This window comes from Lolium rigidum, chromosome 2, assembly GCF_022539505.1.
Source record: "Lolium rigidum isolate FL_2022 chromosome 2, APGP_CSIRO_Lrig_0.1, whole genome shotgun sequence".
Taxonomy (NCBI): Eukaryota; Viridiplantae; Streptophyta; class Magnoliopsida; order Poales; family Poaceae; genus Lolium; species Lolium rigidum.
The window spans coordinates 189,994,474-190,012,788 of record NC_061509.1 but is presented as its reverse complement, the minus strand read 5'-3'; the positions used below and the strand labels follow the sequence as shown (position 1 = coordinate 190,012,788).

The following is an 18,315-nucleotide window of genomic DNA, read 5'->3' as shown; positions in this document are numbered from 1 at the left end:
GGAGTTAAATTTCATAACAGGGACATACGCATCAGTTACAGGTTGCAGTTCAGTCACTTCTTTTATTTGTGCTAATATGCCATAAAGTGCAGTAAAAAAATCTTGCTGCAGTAAGACAGTAGAAAACATTATTGACATCCCTGAAGTATAAACAACACTTATGGTACATGAAAGCAGTATCAATGTCAGCTCCAGGTACATCAACCTCTCAATGCAGAAATACCAACTATGCAGATGTGAACAATAACATGAGTAGGGAAACTATTTGTGAAAGATGAGAAATAGCAACAGAAATTATGTTCCAAACTTCTAAGCAACTTTTTTTCATTTTACCATAGCGTATTAGTTACTTGGCTAGTTGGCTATTCTGGCAGAAATTATCTTGGCGTGCTACTGTTTTGATATTTGTCATATTTCTAGTTGAATTTATAACGAAGGGTTGATTATATCATGACCTCTCTAGCCACATTTCTAAGATTCTTTCATTTGCTTCTCATAATACAAGGGTGAATGCAAGCTTATGATAACCGGGCAAGTTGAGACTAGTTTTTCAGGAATGATATCAAAATATTACACAAGTGGAAATCAGATAACCAAAGAAATGGAAATCAAATCAGAGTACCTGCTTCCTAGGTTCAACAGGCGCAACACTTTGAGGGAAATCATGAAGTTAAACTACAGGACATTGCCAATAAGCGCATTGTAACTTTTATCGAACACCTGTACAATATTGAACAATGGTGTTGGATCACTCTTAAACACCTGAGCAGATTATTTCAACTGATTGCAGCTGAAATCAACATGAATTTGGATCTACAACTGTGCAAATGTGTCATCCAACTTACCTACAAAACCACTCTCGGGGGGTCCAAATACTTCAATTTTCCTCATTACACAGATGCAGATGCTGTAGCGAAGTCACCCAATGCACGGGAAGAACATGAATTGGGCATTGCAGATGTGCAAATATGTCATCCAACTTACTGGAAAACCGTTGCCACGGGTCCAAATACTTCAATTTCCTGAAATTTCAGAAATCCAACGGCAATGTGCCACCAAACGTTGCAATGAAGTAATAGAAGTCGCCCAATGCACGGGAAAGACCCCTTCAAGACTTTGTAGAACAAAAAAATAAAAACAAAAATGTGAGGCGCTGACGTCATCCTAACTAGGTGAGAAATATAGCATGAACCCTAAAAATTTAGAATTGCAAAAGTGAAATGTGAGACAAAAAGCCAGGCGCTAATGTCATCCAACTTACTGGAAAACCGTTGCCACGGGTCCAAATACTTCAATTTCCTGAAATTTCAGAAACCCAACGGCAATGTGCCACCAAACGCTGCAATGAAGTAATAGAATCATTCATTAGTCAGATCCACATGCTACAACGAAGTCGCCCAATGCACGGGAAAGACCCCTTCAAGACTTTGTAGAACAAAAAAATAAAAACAAAAATGTGAGGCGCTGACGTCATCCTTAACTAGGTGAGAAATATAGCATGAACCCTAAAAATTTAGAATTGCAAAAGTGAAATGTGAGACAAAAAGCCAGGCGCTAATGTCTAGCGCATGCCAGCACGAGGGATGCAATTGCGCTATTTTTTACGACTGTGCCCGCATAGGGGATCTTTTCACTGCATTTCTTTCATCCGTGCGCACTTATCGGTGCTGGGTCACGGTGGGCTCGGAGGCCATCTTTTCTCCCGTGTGCACTTTTTAGTGCTGGGTCACGGGCTGGGCTCAGTGGCCTCTTTTGTTTGTGCTCTTTGGCATCTTTCACAGCTGACAGCCGTGCATCATCCTCGTGCTGGCGATGCAATCAGCAGAATTCTGCCTTATAAACAGCTCGGATTTTATCTAAACTTCCGGTATGGTACTAAAACCGCGCAGAGATTAGCCGCGGACCGTATTTCGCGTCCCGTACCGAATCGCACTAAAAGGCCTCTCTGAAAAACTGAGGCCCAGCTAGGACCGTTCCGGCCCCCGAGGCCCGTTCCCCTTCCAGCAGCTCGTCTCGTTGTCGTCACCGCCGCCGCCGCCGCCAGCAGCACGGCCGTCGTCGCTGGCTGCTCCCCGTTCTCTTCATCCCCGCGGAGCGACAACGGAGGGGCAGCGAGGAGGCCCTCCTGGAGTCCTGGTGCGGCACCGTAGCGGGCGCCGGCTGGACGCCTGTATGCGTGTGAGGCAGCGGCGGCGATTATGACCCTGAGGTGGCCAAGTCGAGCGCGCTGACGGTCCACCAGCGTCGGAGATTCGTCGCTGCTCGAGGACGGCCTCCCGCAGGGGCACGTCAAGCACACGAACAGCGGCGGCCGCCTCAGGTGCGCGACCACATGGTACAGATAATGGGAACTTGCCGGCCACCTTGCCGCGGCATGACGATTGGGTCCGGTCATTGGCGTTGCAGATGGTGAAATCTTTTGTGTCTTCGTTGCTGATTTCGTTGATTTCAGGGAGGATCTGGAGAACATATGTATCTGGAGAGCTGGGGACGGACCCGACAGGCAATCTGGATATCAGGAGAGAAATATAAAGACAAGGAAATCTGAACAGATAGAGAGATTTGAGGATACACTTGGATGAAAAAAAAACCTTTCCAGTATCAAAGAAATTCAAAAAAAAAGTGACACTATTCTTTGTGGATGGAAATTCCCATGCTGATGATGAATTTCGTTTCATATATGACAAAGGCAATGTATTGTTTAATCAAAAACTTTTCTTTTTTTTTTCTCTCTAAAAGCAAAACTTTGTGTCGAAATTTTCTAGCATGATAAAAAACGAAATATGGTGTAGTGTGCTAGATATTGTACAATGTCCAAGCTCATGCAGCCCCATGACCACTCCCCCGCCGTTGTGGTCGTCGGAGCTCGAGGTCGAGAAGCTTGAGGCCGAGGGAGGGGAGGCGGCGGCGGCTCTTGGTCGGGGTAGCTCGAGTCCAAGGAGGAGGAGGCGGCGTTAGAGGAAGAGGTGAGGAGGAGCAGAAAAGAGTAGGAGGAGGAAGAGGAAGAGTAGAAAGAGGAAGAGAGGAAGAGAAGGAAAGGAGAAGAGGGTGGAAATGAGGAAGGGAGGAGGAGGATGCTGGTTTCAACTTGTATACCTAAGGTTACCGTTGGCGCACCTAGTATGGTGGTGCGTCGGGGGTAATTTTTTTAAAAAAAATCATCAAGATCTAAAAGCTGAAAAAGTATTGTTTTTGTTTTGAATTTGACGAATCCAATTTTTTTCTAAATGTCCGTAGGTGGTTGAATTCGGATAGATACATATTGATATAATTTTTTTTTCATGAGAGATCGTATACGACCAAAAATCTCGTTTTACCGAAACATGAAGCCATTTTGCATAATATATAGAAATTCATGTTTTAAACTTTTCACTAAAACTAGATTGTATAATACATGGGTATTTCAAAGGATTTTATTTTTTGAATTTTCTATCATTTTCTTTGATTTTTCTGAAAAATGAAAAGACGACCGTTGGGGGGGGGGGGGGCGTGGAGAGGAAAAATCGCAGGTCCTCTTACCGCCGGTGCACCACCATGTTTGTGCGCCGGTGGTAAAGTTGCTTACCATCGGCGCACCAACATGGTTGTGCGTTAAGGGGGCTCTGATTTTTAACTCGACACGGACCTGGTTCACCCTTATCCTCGGCGCACTATTTTTTTCTGTGCCGGCAGTATTGGGTCATCACCGGCGGGCACGTTTTTTGGTGCGCCGGGAATAATTCTTGCAGCTATAGGCCTTTTCCTAGTAGTGCAACGGAGAGGAAGCACGACAGGAAGAAGGTGCGGTAGCACGACACGGGGGAAGAAATTCTGTGGCGTGGGACGGGAGGGGGTGGTGGAGCAAGGCGGCGAACGGCGCCGGGTGGTCGGCGGCGTCGGGAAGAGAGCGAGGAAAAGGGAGCGTGCTGGGAGGGACTACGGGATTGATCAGAAGTTTATTAGGGAGCGATTTGCAAAATCTAACGGTTCGACACCTAAATTCAGACGGAGTGAGTACATAACTCAAGAAACAAAGAAGACAAATTCTAGGGTGACACTGTTTATCTTTTTCTTAATAGCGAGATGTAAATCGAAGCAAGCCTTCAAATTTATGACATGGTATCCCATATCATAATTTTTAAAACTTAAATACTACACCTTCGTTTTAAATCAATTGACGCAATTTTGTGTACATTGAAATGCGTTGCGATCTGAAAAAAAGAAAAAAGCGTTGCACCACATAATTTGGAACGGAGGTACACGTGTCCCCGAGTTCTCTCGTCTAAAGTCAAGAACGCCTCTGTGCCGCGACCTCCCCGCGGCGGCGCCCCTGTGTTAGAATGCGCTGCCGATGAGAAGCCCGGAGACCATCGGCCCGCTCCTCACTCGCTACGCCGCCGCGCAGTCTCTGCTCCCGGGAGCCCACATCCACGCCAACCTCCTCAAGTCCGGCCTCCTCGCCACCTTCTGCAACCACCTCATCTCCTTCTACTCCAAGTGCCGCCTCCCCGGCAGCGCCCGCAGGGTGTTCGACGAAATCCCGAACCCGTGCCACGTCTCCTGGTCCTCGCTCGTCACCGCCTACTCCAACAATGCCCTTCCCCGGGACGCGCTCGGCACCTTCCGCGCCATGCGCGCGCGCGGCGTCCGCTGCAACGAGTTCGCGCTCCCCGTCGTGCTCAAGTGCTCGCCGGACGCCGGGCTCGGCGCGCAGGTGCACGCCGTCGCGGTGGCCACTGGGCTCAACGGGGACATCTTCGTGGCCAACGCGCTCGTCGCCATGTACGGCGGGTTTGGCCACGTGGACGAGGCGAGGAAGGTGTTCGACGAGGCCGGCAGCCAGCGGAACGCCGTATCTTGGAACGGCCTGATGTCGGCTTACGTCAAGAATGACCGGTGCAGCGAAGCCGTCGAGGTGTTTGGGGAGATGGTGTGGAGCGGGTTACGGCCGAACGAGTTTGGGTTCTCCTGCGTCGTGAATGCCTGCACGGGTTCTAGGGATTTGGAGGATGGCAAGAAGGTGCATGCCATGGCGGTACGGACGGGGTACGACAGGGACGCCTTCACTGCCAATGCGTTGGTAGACATGTACTCGAAGCTGGGGGACATTCAGATGGCGGCTGTGATTTTCGGGAAGGTGCCCGAGACGGATGTCGTCTCGTGGAACGCCTTCATTTCCGGGTGCGTGCTTCATGGACATGATCAGCATGCACTGGAGCTGCTGCTGCAGATGAAGTCTTCAGGGCTGGTGCCTAACGTGTTCACGCTGTCCAGCATCCTCAAGGCCTGTGCTGGTGCTGGCGCATTCAATCTGGGCCGGCAAATTCATGGGTTCATGATCAAAGCCTGTGCAGATTCAGATGACTATATCGGTGTTGCTCTTGTGGATATGTATGGAAGGCACGGCCTTTTGGATGATGCGAGGAAGGTGTTCAATTGGTGGATCCCTCGAAAGGATTTGCTTTTGTGGAATGCACTGATCTCAGGCTTCTCACATGAAGGATGCCATGGCGAGGCGATGTCTCTCTTTTGCAGGATGAGAAAGGAATGTTTTGAGGTCAATAGGACGACACTTGCTGCTGTTCTCAAATCAACAGCAAACTTGGAGGCAATCAGTGACACAAGACAGGTTCATGCTCTTTCAGAGAAAATGGGGTTCCTTTCTGACCCTCATGTCGTCAATGGTCTTATTGATTCATATTGGAAGTGTAATTGCCTCCACTATGCAAATAGAGTCTTTGAAGAACACAGTTCTGATAACATCATAGCTTTTACATCCATGATCACAGCACTAGCACAGTGTGGCCACGGTGAGGATGCAATGAAGTTGTTCATGGAGATGCTAAGAAAGGGTCTAGAGCCAGATCCTTTCGTGCTAAGTAGCCTCCTGAATGCTTGTGCGAGCCTATCGGCATATGAGCAAGGGAAGCAGGTGCATGCTCACTTGATCAAGAGACAGTTCATGTCAGATGTGTTTGCGGGGAATGCTCTTGTGTACACATATGCAAAGTGCGGGAGCATAGAGGATGCAGACCTTGCTTTCTCTGGACTGCCAGAGAAGGGAGTCGTCTCATGGTCTGCAATGATTGGAGGGCTAGCACAACATGGGCATGGGAAAAGAGCATTAGATGTGTTCCGCAGGATGGTTGATGACCGCATTGCTCCAAACCATATCACTATGACTAGTGTTCTCTGTGCTTGTAACCACGCAGGGCTTGTCGATGAGGCCAAGCGATACTTCAATTCGATGAAGGAGATGTTTGGAATTGACAGGACAGAGGAGCATTATGCATGCATGATTGATCTTCTTGGCCGTGCTGGTAAACTAGATGATGCAATGGATCTTGTCAACAGCATGCCATTTGAAGCCAACGGCGCAGTTTGGGGGGCACTACTAGCAGCCTCAAGAGTACACCGAGATCCAGAACTAGGAAAGCTTGCAGCTGAAAAGCTCTTCATCCTGGAGCCAGAGAAGTCTGGCACACATGTGCTGCTTGCAAACACCTATGCATCTGCAGGCATGTGGGATGAGGTGGCTAAGGTGAGAAAATTGATGAAGGACAACAATGTCAAGAAGGAGCCTGCTATGAGCTGGGTTGAATTGAAGGACAAGGTACATACTTTCATTGTCAGTGACAAGAGCCACCCAAGGGCACGGGACATATATGCAAAGCTAGAAGAACTGGGAGATCTGATGAGCAAAGCTGGATATGTTCCGAATGCAGATGTTGATCTGCATGATGTAGAGAGGAGCGAAAAGGAGTTTCTTCTTTCTCATCACAGTGAGAGACTGGCTGTTGCATTCGCATTGATCAGCACTCCAGCTGGTGCACCCATTAGGGTTAAGAAGAACCTGCGCATATGCAGAGATTGCCATGTTGCATTCAAGTTCATTTCGAAGATCGTTTCAAGGGAGATTATTATCAGAGACGTCAACCGGTTCCATCATTTCAGTGACGGGGCATGTTCTTGCGGTGATTACTGGTAAAACGGTTCGACATACATGATTTTTTCTTATAGCTTGTTAGTGACTGATGGGTAGAGCAGCTACCTTCAGATAGGTTTACAACTCAGAAAATGCGGTAGTCATTACCCTAGCGTTGTAACAATATTATTTGAGATATAAACCCATGGTTTCTACAACTGCTTCTGCAGCAAGATGCTTACAACTCAGAAAATGTGGTAGTCATTACCCTAGCGTTGTAACAATATTATTTGAGATATAAAGCCATGTTTTCTACAACTGCTTCTGCAGCAAGATGCTCTGCATTAAGCCAAAAGATGGTTCTACTTCTGATTATTCTTAGAGTTGTAACATAGGTATATTCGTCATGTACATCATGATATAAATGCTACAACAAAATAAAATATTAAGAGAATTGCTTATGGGTGTGTTCCTGCAGGGAACCTTATGTGTTTATTGAAGGATTAGCTCTTTGAGAAGGAACCTTATGTCTTTGAGAAGGATCCAATTATCAATAGCAGATTCTTCATATTATAAAACTCTATACTGAACTGGAATTTTTCAAATTTCGAAAAGTTCCATGTGCGGTATATATTTCAGATTCATTAATTGAAATCGATTCCAGAATCTAAAGGACCAAAGAAAACAAATCATGCATCAAACGTCGATATGCAAAAATATGGTCTCCATTCTTGATCATGAACTTTACTAGAATATGAACCGCTCTGGTAGTTGATATCCTCTTTCCTGGAACTATTCAAGGCTCCATTTGGAACAAAGCTGTACGCTCTACATTGTGCTTATAACAAATTGACAGCCTTTGTATGAAATTTTCTCCTGTGGATATAGACAGGCCCTAGTTAGACATAGGTGAGTCAGTAATCATGGCAACTGGATACCGGCAGAAATAGGTGAGTGCAGATTAACCTCTGAAGAATTTATTTCTGACCTCTCTAACAGTATACTATACAAATACTCAAGCAAAACTAAAAATTGCATTCAAAAAGAATCTCAAGTACAATTCATAGACCACCTTAGCTTTTCTTTCACACAGAAATGACAAAAGGTGGTATCTACATACCAGGATAAGGATAGCCTACGACCTTATCATTCATAGTTGATCAGAATATAACCACAGAGCGGCATAAGTACAAATCCAAGAGATCATCATCTATTAGTAATGCTACAGGTGCCTATGTCTTCCTAGCATTGTTTGAGTTGCCACGGGTTAGCTCCTGAGTCCATTTTTTTCTCACAGTTTGAGCAACAGAAGCTTGCTTTCGACGACGCCTGTAGGCCTCTCTTTTGCTGCACAGCACATATAAAAGTGAGGTTTCACAGAAAATTGAGTGCGCAGAAGTGCAAATACTGTAAATATGTAATCTTAAAAACCATAATGCCAAACCAGGAGTAGAAGAGAGAAGGAACTATTAAAAACCTGGTAAAAATAAGGCCTGCTGTAAGAACCATTCCTCCTATTGCCCACGAAATTCTTTCACCAACAGGCATTTCTTTTGTCCATCTCTGAAAATCTTTGAGACCCCAAGAGGTCACACCATGTAATGTTGGACGTTCTTTTGAAGGTGTCCATGTACCTGAGATGGAATCCAAACTTGCTTTCCCACCATAGCAGAAATCATCGACTTCACTAGGACTGGTATCAGAAACTTTCACAGAGAAACCAGCTAGGCGACATAGCTCTGTGCCGTTAGAAACCCACTTATTTGCTTTGCCACAAAGGATGTCACCTAAACCACAAGGAGATAAGGCCTGGCATAGCAGAAAGGGAGCATATCAGTAATCAAACTGTTAAATCGAACCAACAAAAAAGATCTATTAGCTACAACATACTTCAACAAAGACAAGAAAGACAAATTTCTGCAATATTAATAGCTATTCCAGGGTACTGAATAGATATTGACTAAACATGATTGCATAAGCTATGATCTGACTATGGAAATATGAAGCCTAATCTGGCAACTGCGCTTGCACTTCCAGAATAGTAAACGATTTGACATCCAGACGGTTTAAATTAGACATAACTCACATAGCTTCAGAAACGGGTGTACCTGTGTTTTCATATCAACGCAGAAGTATGCCTCCGAACAAGCATCGAAAACCATGTCACAGAATGACGCGCATATAACAGGAGGTCCAGGCCTGACACCCACCCGTGGATCGCAAATCGAGCACTCGAGCAACTCCCACAAATGAAGGCATTCTCCACTGCCCTCGCCAGTTGACGAGAGCCTTCTCACTGAAACCAGGGCAGGAAAGGTCTGCGTCACATCGCAACACGTGTTCTGGCGGAATATCCTACATAGTGCTAGATCTTTGCGCCCCTTTGCTGCTTTTCCCGGAGGCTTGCCTTCGGATGAGAAAGCAGGGAACCGTCCGCCAGGCGAAACACATACGCCTTTCGGTTGTCCTGTCGAGCAAGAAACTGAATAGCATTAGTATATCAGATAGTTTTGAAATGTTTGTTCCACAGGGTGCAAATCAGAACGGTCAACGCCCGTTTGCCCATCCAAATAAGATAATGCCGAACCTCCTGCTCTACCTTAACTGGAAGCACCGATTCAATCTGAAACCACAAGGCTCGTTCGTATACAAGCAAGGGACTCAAGCTATTGCTTTGACAGCAAGTGTCTGTGTTCATCTGAATTGTGATGGGCAAAAAATGTCCGGAAACTGACATTACTAAACAATAGGGCAACAAAGCTTCTAGAAATAAAATGTAAGCTTGATATAATCATAAGTGATAACAGATCTTCCTATCCTATGCTGTACGGACTGATAATTCGTACAACCCATGTCATGGATTGGAAAGTGACCTATAATGCACGGTCATTTCTGAAGCAAAATCAAGATTTAGTAACTTACAAACTGAAGTAAGCCTAGACATCCAGGGAGACTGACACTAGTACCTTAGTGCAGACATACACAGCAACAATTCCAGCGGCTAGGAGCAGAGCACATCACTGATCCACTAAAACCTATCAGGATTCTCTCAGCAACACACACGCCGACTCAAAAGCAAACTCATCCCGCCGATAAAAGCAGCGTATACCAAGGAAAGAAGAATACGCGCGTGAGATCACGAGAGCGCTCGCGCACGCGATTGCTCGTACCAGCCGACGCGATTGGCGAGAAGAAGAGCAGCAGTAGCAGCAGCCGGTAGCTGGGAGCCGGACGCGGCGGCGGAGAAGGGCTCATCGGGGCCAACCTGCCCGCCGGCAGGTTCTCGCGGCGGCGAGCGGCCGGCCGGTGCGATCCGGTGGAGCGGATAGGCGAGGGAGGGGAATCCCGTCGATTCGCTCGCGGCGTCTGGAGACCAGACAAGTCAACAGCAAGCTCTAGAAAATCTCGTTTCGTTAATGGGCCGGATACAGCATTCAGCCCATCACGGCCCGCCTTTCCGCTGGCAGCGCTCGGGGTCGGGAGCAGCAGCGGTACGAAAGTTTAGTCCCACCTCGCCTGGCGAGAGAAGCAGAGCAGGACAAGCCGGGTATAAGAGGAGGGGCGGGGCGCGGTAGCAAATCATACCTTTCTCGGCCTTTTGGCTAAGATCAAGTGTAGTATCTGTTCTTATCAGTTTAATATCTGATATGTGAGGCCTCGTCCTCACTGATATTAAATTTATTTTTTCTGGGGAAGGGCCCACCAAGGCAGCTTGCTGCTTGGGTCCCGTGTCACCCTAGCGTTGCACTACTGCTAGGGCCTGGCGCGCCCCAACCAAAGCTAAATTAATTGTTTTGCTTCTGGTTTTTAAAGACACGGCCTAATCTTTTTCTATGTTCAAATAATTTGACACATGACAGTTCTAAGCAGCTCTTTTGCGATTTGGCAGTGTGTTTCTCAGCTCAAGCATTAATTTGATGTTCCCTCTGTTGCGTTAGCCTTGCATATACTCTCGGGGGTATACGTATTTGTATCAACGTATCATCTGTTTGATGTACCCAGCACTCCCTCCATCCCACAAAACATATCTAGTTACTAAATAGTACCTATATATATCCAACTTTTAACCAATGTCCGACATAATATTTTGTGGGACGGAGGAAATATATAATATCTCAAATTATACAATTCAAAAATATAACAACTTCTAAAGTTTCCAATGACATTTTTTTATAATATAATTAAATTGATTATCTAGGGATAAGAACAGTTAAATACACATCAAAGAAATGGAGTGGTACTAAATGACTAAAATAACTCATTAGCCAAACAATATAGTACATCAGTCAAGACCAGCTAATGAAGAAAAATAATACAAACATTGATGTAATTTGAAATTTTGTTGTATTGTGTGATGTTTAAAACATTCATATTGTTGACATATTTACATCTTATTATTTAAACCGCACAAATGTGCTAAAATGCTAAAAAAAACCATTTTAAGGTCTCATGTGGGCTTCGGCTAAATAGATCAGCAAACACAAACGGCAAAACCTAATACCGTTTGCACTTATACCTGCTTTAAAGGCCAGAATTTTAAGGTGTATGGTAGAGAAGCTATATAAGGGTTCTCATTCGTGTTAGGTAGGGGGCCTGGCATATGCAATATGGAGAAAAGGAAAGAAAAGGAGTGGTACTTGGAGACACAAACAACTCATTAGCCAAACAATATACCCATGCAATTAGTTTCTCCCATTCTCTTCTCTCTCCTGCTAACTTTGAGAGTCTCCTTCTCCACCCCGGGCCAAACCAAAGCCTTCTCTAGCGGCCGCTGCCGCTCGGAGATGGTGGAGGCGAGGTGCCGGCCTAGGTAGCTTCTCCGATAGATTTAGGTGATATCCTTGTGAAGTTTTGGAGTAGGTCGCTAGATCTCTTCGACCGGATATGGCGTCTCCTTTACTTGGTCTTCTTCGCTACCCTGCTCCGGTGGCAGAAGTTGTGGCATGTGAGGAATATGGAGTAAGGTATCTCCAACAATAAGGTTGTTTTCCCAATCTCTCCGAGGCTGGTCATTCTTGTGCTTTCCCGTGGTGCCTGACGGTCGTCGGTGATGCTCCCCATCAACTTTTCAAGGTGGAGGTTAGACGAGTGTGGCGGTTATGGTGAGGTCTTCTTCAATAAGCGGGTTGTTTTGGTTCTTCTCGTCATCTGGAGTTTAGTCGTTATGCCTCTCTTTCTGGCCTACCGTGGTGGCAAGGGGATAGAGTGGTAGGTGCGACAGTATACAGATTCGGATGGGATCGGGGGAGATCTTAAGCTGCTAGTTTTTGGAGTTCATCCTCGGTCGCTTGCGTGTGGTGGCCATCTCAAGGTGCTGGCCGGACAACAATTCCATGCATGAACAACCCATGAGGCACGTCAGGTTAAAATCAACCTCCATCGAAGGCCCTCCAAAGGTCCAGCAGTGGCTTCTCATTTCCTCCTACCACTAAGTGGTTTCGTCCCTGGTGTTGGTGAGTGAGGCTGTCGTTGTAGACCTTTGAATCCATGCGGTGGAAAAAAGCGGACCCGATAGCTTTTCTTCTTTTTTTTGTTTTAAGGTTTGTGATGTAAAAGTTGAGGAACGTTTTCTAGTTTATGTACTACTTCCTCCGTTCTTAAATACAATGCCACTTTATTTTTTTTAGGAAAAGATTGATTACTAATTGGGTCAACCAAATGTGAGTTACATGTTGTTCAAAAATTATATCATCAGATGCATATTTCCAATGAACTTTTCAATGATATGTTTATAAATAAAATATAACTTATCTTTGGTTGACTAGATTATTTGTTAAAGTTTGACACGAAAAACAATGTGATCTTCTATTCATGCACACGAAGGGAGTACCTAAGGTCCTCTGTGTAATTTGTACCGTACCGCTGATAATTTAATGCAGTTTCAGGGCCCTTTGAGACTTTTCCCGTTAAATACAAACAATATACACCAATTAATACCAGCTGTTACTGTTACACCAAGAAAAAAAATACAAACATTGAACGAAAGCAATACTCCCTACTAGGAAAAAATAAACAGCTCCATCTCCTTGTGGGACATTAGTCAGGTCAAACCAAACCTCTGTATCCTAATCACTCACTCTGCAATGCTCTCGCTGCAGATCACAGATTCCTGAGCTCACCTCTCGCCATGATTAGTTAATTGATTAACCTTGCGTGCAGACGCTAATCTCCACCGGGTGGAGAGGAGACGTGACAATAAAGAAGATATAAAAAAAAGTGTCGTCATTTCACTGGAGGATCCTGATCCGCTTCAGGTCAGGTGGGGCCAGCTGTCCGGCCGTCTTATCCGTTAGGTACGACCGCGAGACACGTACGCTCCCCGTGCGCGGGCCCCGCGCCCGCCGACGAGCTGTCACGTACTAGTAGTACCAGCTCTACTTAGAACCAGCTCGCTTTTCTTTTCTTGTTGCTTTCGCACACGTACGTTACGTTCATGTATGTGCGTCCGTCCGGTTGTTCGGTGGTGGGGCACATCAGTACGCGAAGCTGACGACGCCGCCGCCGCCGCCGGTGGCACTGGCACGGCGGCCGGAGCGCGCGGAGGCGCCGTTGGTGCAGAAGCTGCTGCTGCTGCCGGCGTCCTCGTCGATGAAGATCTGCCGGCACCGGCACTCCACGCTGCAGAACGCCTTGTCCCCTCTGCCCATGGATCGATCGACGTACGACGTCAGACATGCACGAACAAAGCTAGCTACATATATCTCGGCAAGCACGAGAAACCTAGCTAGCAAGCTAACCTGTACATGTAGATGTCATTGTTCTCGGCGAGATCCTTGTGGCACAGGAAGCAGCGCTGCAGGAAGGAGCCGGTAGTGGTTGCGGATGGCGTCGCCGCCGGCGACCACGGGGAGGAGGACGGGATCTTGGGGCTATGGAGGGTGGCCTTGCTCACGATCTGGGGCCTGATGCAGCTGCTCTCCTGGGTCTCTAGGAGCACGCTCAGGCCGGCCATGAAGGGGATGGATGCAATCTTAGTTTCTTCTCGCTAGCTAGTTAATCAACTCGATATGTCTGACTTCCTAGCTCCTCCCTGCTTTCGAGCTAGTGTGAGATCTTTTCTCCGAGGGAAGGGGTCTGGTGCTTATAAAGGGAGAGGAGTGCGTGGGGTTGCACTTGCACTGATGGAGAAGTTAACAAGTTTTCTTTAGTGAAGGAGGTGTTTGCTTTGAGATATAGTGGATTGTCACCATAGCACTAAACCAAGTTATCAAAGTACAATTACCTCTAAAAAAGGAGCTACTCCGTACTAACTTGTTTATTAGTCCTTCATGTATCCCTACATAAAAAAAATAGCCTAAATAAAGAAAATGGTATTTTGGCACATGGGAGCATATGCTCCCTTTATTTTAAAATGCATGTTACATATATTTTAAAATTTCAAAAAATTGAAACAAAAAATTCACACGTACAGCTTCACGTGCTACATGCTCGTTTCACGAAAAAACGACTTATCGTGTGGCGTGTGTAAAAAAGATAAAATTTAATGCTAAAAATAAGCCTTTTCAGAAGATAAACTTTCACTTTTTTACATAGACCACAAAAAAAGTTGGTTCATCGCGAAACTTGATGATGTAGGACTCTACCGAGAACTATGTGTTGGGATTTCAGTAAAAATCTGTGGAGTGTGCTTGATTTGTAGCCTTGGAAACTTTAAGAAGGTTTTAATTTTTTCATTAAATCTGATTTCTTGGTGCAATTGCTTAGATCAACAACTTATTGGTGCATTTTTTTAGAGCAACAATTTCTTTGCGCAATCAATTACATGCAGGATCAAAGAGAGCATAGGGCTAGTCTATGCAGTACCGCTTTTTGGCGAATTTGGCAGATCAGAGAACCTAGACCATGAAGTTTCACAAAAGAGACGCCTAACCAGACCCTCCCTCCACGTGTACACGGGAGGACTCGTTTGTCGCGTTGCGAAGTACAGATCCACTGTGCCGGCATGTGCTGTGGCCTTAAATTGCGTGCTGTTAGGTCCTGGGGCAGCCCATCAAGATAGTCGGTCCTGTCTGTCGGGTCGGCCGAGCACAGATGGGGCTACGGAATTGGGTGGCCGCACTGTGCCGATGCGATGCAGGAGCTAGCGCACGTCCGGACGCGCCCGGCCTGACCGCTTTGCTCACCTGTACGTGGCGCTCGCGGGCTGCCCGTATCGCCCATTGGCCGACGGGCCCCCTCACCGGCTCACCGGATGGGTCGTGCCGTCATGGGTCCACGCATCTTGTCGTTTTTCGGTGCCTTCTTCAGTCTGGCTTTGTTGGCGCGAACACATCGCATTACAGTTTGATTTGAGGCCATCTTCAGCGGCGCTACGCATTTTAATGTCCGCGAGCGTTCGTTTGCGTCGCGCTGCAGACGCAAAAATGACCGTTTTTGTCCGCGCGTTGGTTTGCGTCTGGGGTCTGCTCGTATTTTTTTTCCTTTTTCCCATCTTCTCCATTTAAACATAGTTTCAAATATAACATTTTGAAACATGATTTTACACAAACTAACACATAGTTTGGAACATGGTTTACACAAACTAACACATAGTTTGAACCATGGTTGACACAAATATAATTTTTTTTTAAAAAGAAGCCAGTTGTGTTGATTTCCGTATGTTCGCTGCCAAGAAAGAACATTCAAGGAGCACCAGATCACCCAAGCTCGGAAAATCCGATGGGAGGATATGGTGCCCTTGTTGGTTCTACCGATGAAGCGAACATCCGAAACCTCGACTATCGGCTTCGTCCGGCCGGTAGCCAGATTCGCTGCAAAGAAAGAACACTCAACGTTCTAACCATCGGTGTCGGAGCCGGAGTCGTCGGTGTGGTAGTGCCTGCAGCAGGCTGTGTCGTCGAACACCTTGACGATCATCTCGCCGTCCCCATCGTAGAGGAAGGTGAGCTGGCAGCCGGGCTCGAGGTCGAGGTCACGGGCGAACTTGTCCCACCCCGTGTGCAGGTACATCTTGCCATGCCCGTCGAACAGGACCTCCATGGTCCAGGCGCGGTGGTTGCGGCCGGCCTCCCGTAGCCGCAAGTGCGCCGGCTCGACGCCGTCGACGAACTCGGCGAACTTGTCCGGTAGCCGCTTGATGGCGAGTGGGTCGTCGTCGATGCGGAGGAGGAACTCGAAGCAGCGCTCCTCCTGCGAGGACGAGGAGGGCGCAGGTGACGGCGAGCGTGGGGCCGTAGCTGCTCCACCACGGCGGGCCCTACCCCGGCCACGGGGGCGCCCAGGGCCGCGGCCTCGACCGCCTCGCCGGCCACCAGGACCGGCCAAGGACTTCCTCGCGGGCTTGGTTGCGTCGCAGGAACACCTAGGCGGCGCTACGCTCGAGCTTTGTGGCGGCTAGGGTTTCTTTGGAGGAGTGGATGAGGAAGAAGAACGCGCGGCCCCTTTATATAGGCCGGCGGCATGCTCGGCAGCCGAGGCATCATCGCCATTAACGTGGCGCAGAGTGCCGAAGCGACGCAGCGACGCAGCGGCGGAGTCGCTGGCGCGTTTGAGAAGACGCATCGACGCAGGGTCGCTGCCAGGCGGGCCAGCCGAAACGTCCGCCAGACACGAGCGGACGTTTCCGGGCGTCCGCAGAGACACATCCGAGGCGCATATTTGGGCCAGGTTTGCGTGTCCGCGGACGTCCCGGTCACTTTGCGTCGCCCCGCTGGAACAGGCCCCAGACGCATTTCCGGTCACGGCGGACGAAAACGGTCGTTGAGCGTCCGTTTGCGTCGCGCCGCTGGAGATGCCCTTAGGCATCTCCAACCGGCGGGATCCAAATGGATGGTTGCGCGATCGTTTGCATCCGCACGGATCGGAAATGTGTATGCATCTTGCTCCAGCGGAGAGATGCATCGTGTTTAGGACGTCTGCAGCGACGCAAACGCGACGGAAAAATGCGGCACGTTTGCGTCTCCGCGGACGTTGCACGGTCAAGTCGAGCATCCGCTTGCTTCCCTCGCGGGCCCACCTGGCAGCGACCCTAGCTCGATCGGCGCGAATTAAAGCACAGCAAGCGCGTCGATGTCAACCACCGGAGTGGCAACCGCGCCGATCAACCCGCCAACCGCCGGAATGGAGCGCCGAACCGCCGCGGAAGAGCAACCGCATGCCTCTTCGTTATACGCGCCGCCATTAATCCCCGCTGAATATAACCCCTGCGCCTGCTGTAATTCACGTCAAACCGGCTGCCATTCTTCTTCTTCTTCTCCAACACCGGCTAGCCGGCCACCATGAGCAACTTGTCCTTGCCGTAGGACACGGATAGCGAGGGCAAGCCGCCGGGATGGCGACATTGGTGGGATACGGCTACGACGCCCAGCGACCCTAGCTCCCCGCCGAGGGAGGTCGAGGAGGACGAAGGCGCCGTTGGCAGCGACGGCCAGGAGGAGGAGGAGGAGGAGGAGGACTCCAACGCCAAGTTCGCATGGCTAGAGGCACTGGAGGCGGCGGCGGCAAGGAAGGAGGCAAGGACCCGGGCGAGGGCGCAGGCGGAGTGATACGTCTCAAACGTATCTATAATTTCTTATGTTCCATGCTACTTTTATGATGATACTCACATGTTTTATACACATTATATGTCATATTTATGCGTTTTACGGAACTAACCTATTGACGAGATGCTGAAGTGCCAGTTCCTGTTTTCTGCTGTTTTTGGTTTCAGAAATCCTAGTAAGGAAATATTCTCGGAATCGGACGAAATCAACGCCCAGCATCTTAGAATTCCACGAAGCTTCCAGAACACCCGAGAGCAACCGCAGGGGGGCCACAGGGCCACTCGGATGATAGGGCGGCGCGGCCCAGGGGGCGCGCCCCCTATTGTGAGGCGCCCCGTCGGCCTTCCGACTCCGCCTCTTCGCCTATTTAAAGGTCCCCGACCTAAAACTTCGATACGGAAAAGCCACGGTACGAGAAACCTTCCGCAGCCGCCGCCATCGCGAAGCCAAGATCCGGGGGACAGGAGTCTCGTTCGCGCACGCCGCCGGGACGGGGAAGTGCCCCGGAAGGCTCCTCCATCGACACCACCGCCATCTTCATCAACGCTGCTGTCTCCCATGAGGAGGGAGTAGTTCTCCATCGAGGCTCGGGGCTGTACCGGTAGCTATGTGGTTAATCTCTCTCCTATGTACTTCAATACAATGATCTCATGAGCTGCCTTACATGATTGAGATTCATATGAGTTTTGTATCACTATTAGTCCATGTGCTACTCTTGTGATGTTATTAAAGTAGTCTATTCCTCCTTCACTGTGTAATGGTGACAGTGTGTGCATCGTGTAGTACTTGGCGTAGGCTATGATCATAATCTCTTGTAGGTTATGGAGTTAATTATTACTATGATAGTATTGATGTGATTTATTCCCCCTTCGTAGTGTGATGGTGACAGTGTGCATGCTATGTTAGTACTCGGTTTAAATTGCAAAGATC

The 18,315-nt window shown here is 48.1% G+C and overlaps 3 protein-coding genes and 1 non-coding gene across 4 annotated transcripts; 2 read left to right on the top strand and 2 right to left on the bottom strand.

The window, feature by feature from the left end:
* Positions 1–4,330: 4,330 nt before the first annotated feature.
* Positions 4,331–7,203, top strand: LOC124687869 (putative pentatricopeptide repeat-containing protein At5g52630). The gene has a single exon (XM_047221600.1). The coding sequence runs from the start codon at positions 4,331–4,333 to the stop codon at positions 6,965–6,967; it is 2,637 nt and encodes an 878-aa protein (XP_047077556.1). The 3' UTR covers positions 6,968–7,203.
* Positions 7,204–7,916: 713 nt separating this feature from the next.
* On the bottom strand, positions 7,917–10,421 carry LOC124692746. Its single transcript, XM_047226178.1, has 4 exons — positions 10,075–10,421; positions 9,013–9,371; positions 8,382–8,713; positions 7,917–8,251 (listed from the first exon to the last, which is right to left on the bottom strand). Exons 1-4 carry the CDS (start codon positions 10,157–10,159, stop codon positions 8,137–8,139), a joined length of 891 nt encoding a protein of 296 aa, XP_047082134.1. The 5' UTR covers positions 10,160–10,421; the 3' UTR covers positions 7,917–8,136.
* Positions 10,422–10,485: 64 nt separating this feature from the next.
* LOC124693981 lies at positions 10,486–10,678 on the top strand. The gene has a single exon (XR_007000418.1). It is a non-coding gene; the product is annotated as a U2 spliceosomal RNA (small nuclear RNA).
* Positions 10,679–12,810: 2,132 nt separating this feature from the next.
* On the bottom strand, positions 12,811–13,949 carry LOC124687868 (FCS-Like Zinc finger 15-like). The gene is made up of 2 exons (XM_047221599.1): positions 13,642–13,949; positions 12,811–13,543 (listed from the first exon to the last, which is right to left on the bottom strand). The coding sequence occupies exons 1-2, from the start codon at positions 13,854–13,856 to the stop codon at positions 13,378–13,380; spliced, it is 381 nt and encodes a 126-aa protein (XP_047077555.1). The 5' UTR covers positions 13,857–13,949; the 3' UTR covers positions 12,811–13,377.
* Positions 13,950–18,315: the final 4,366 nt, after the last annotated feature.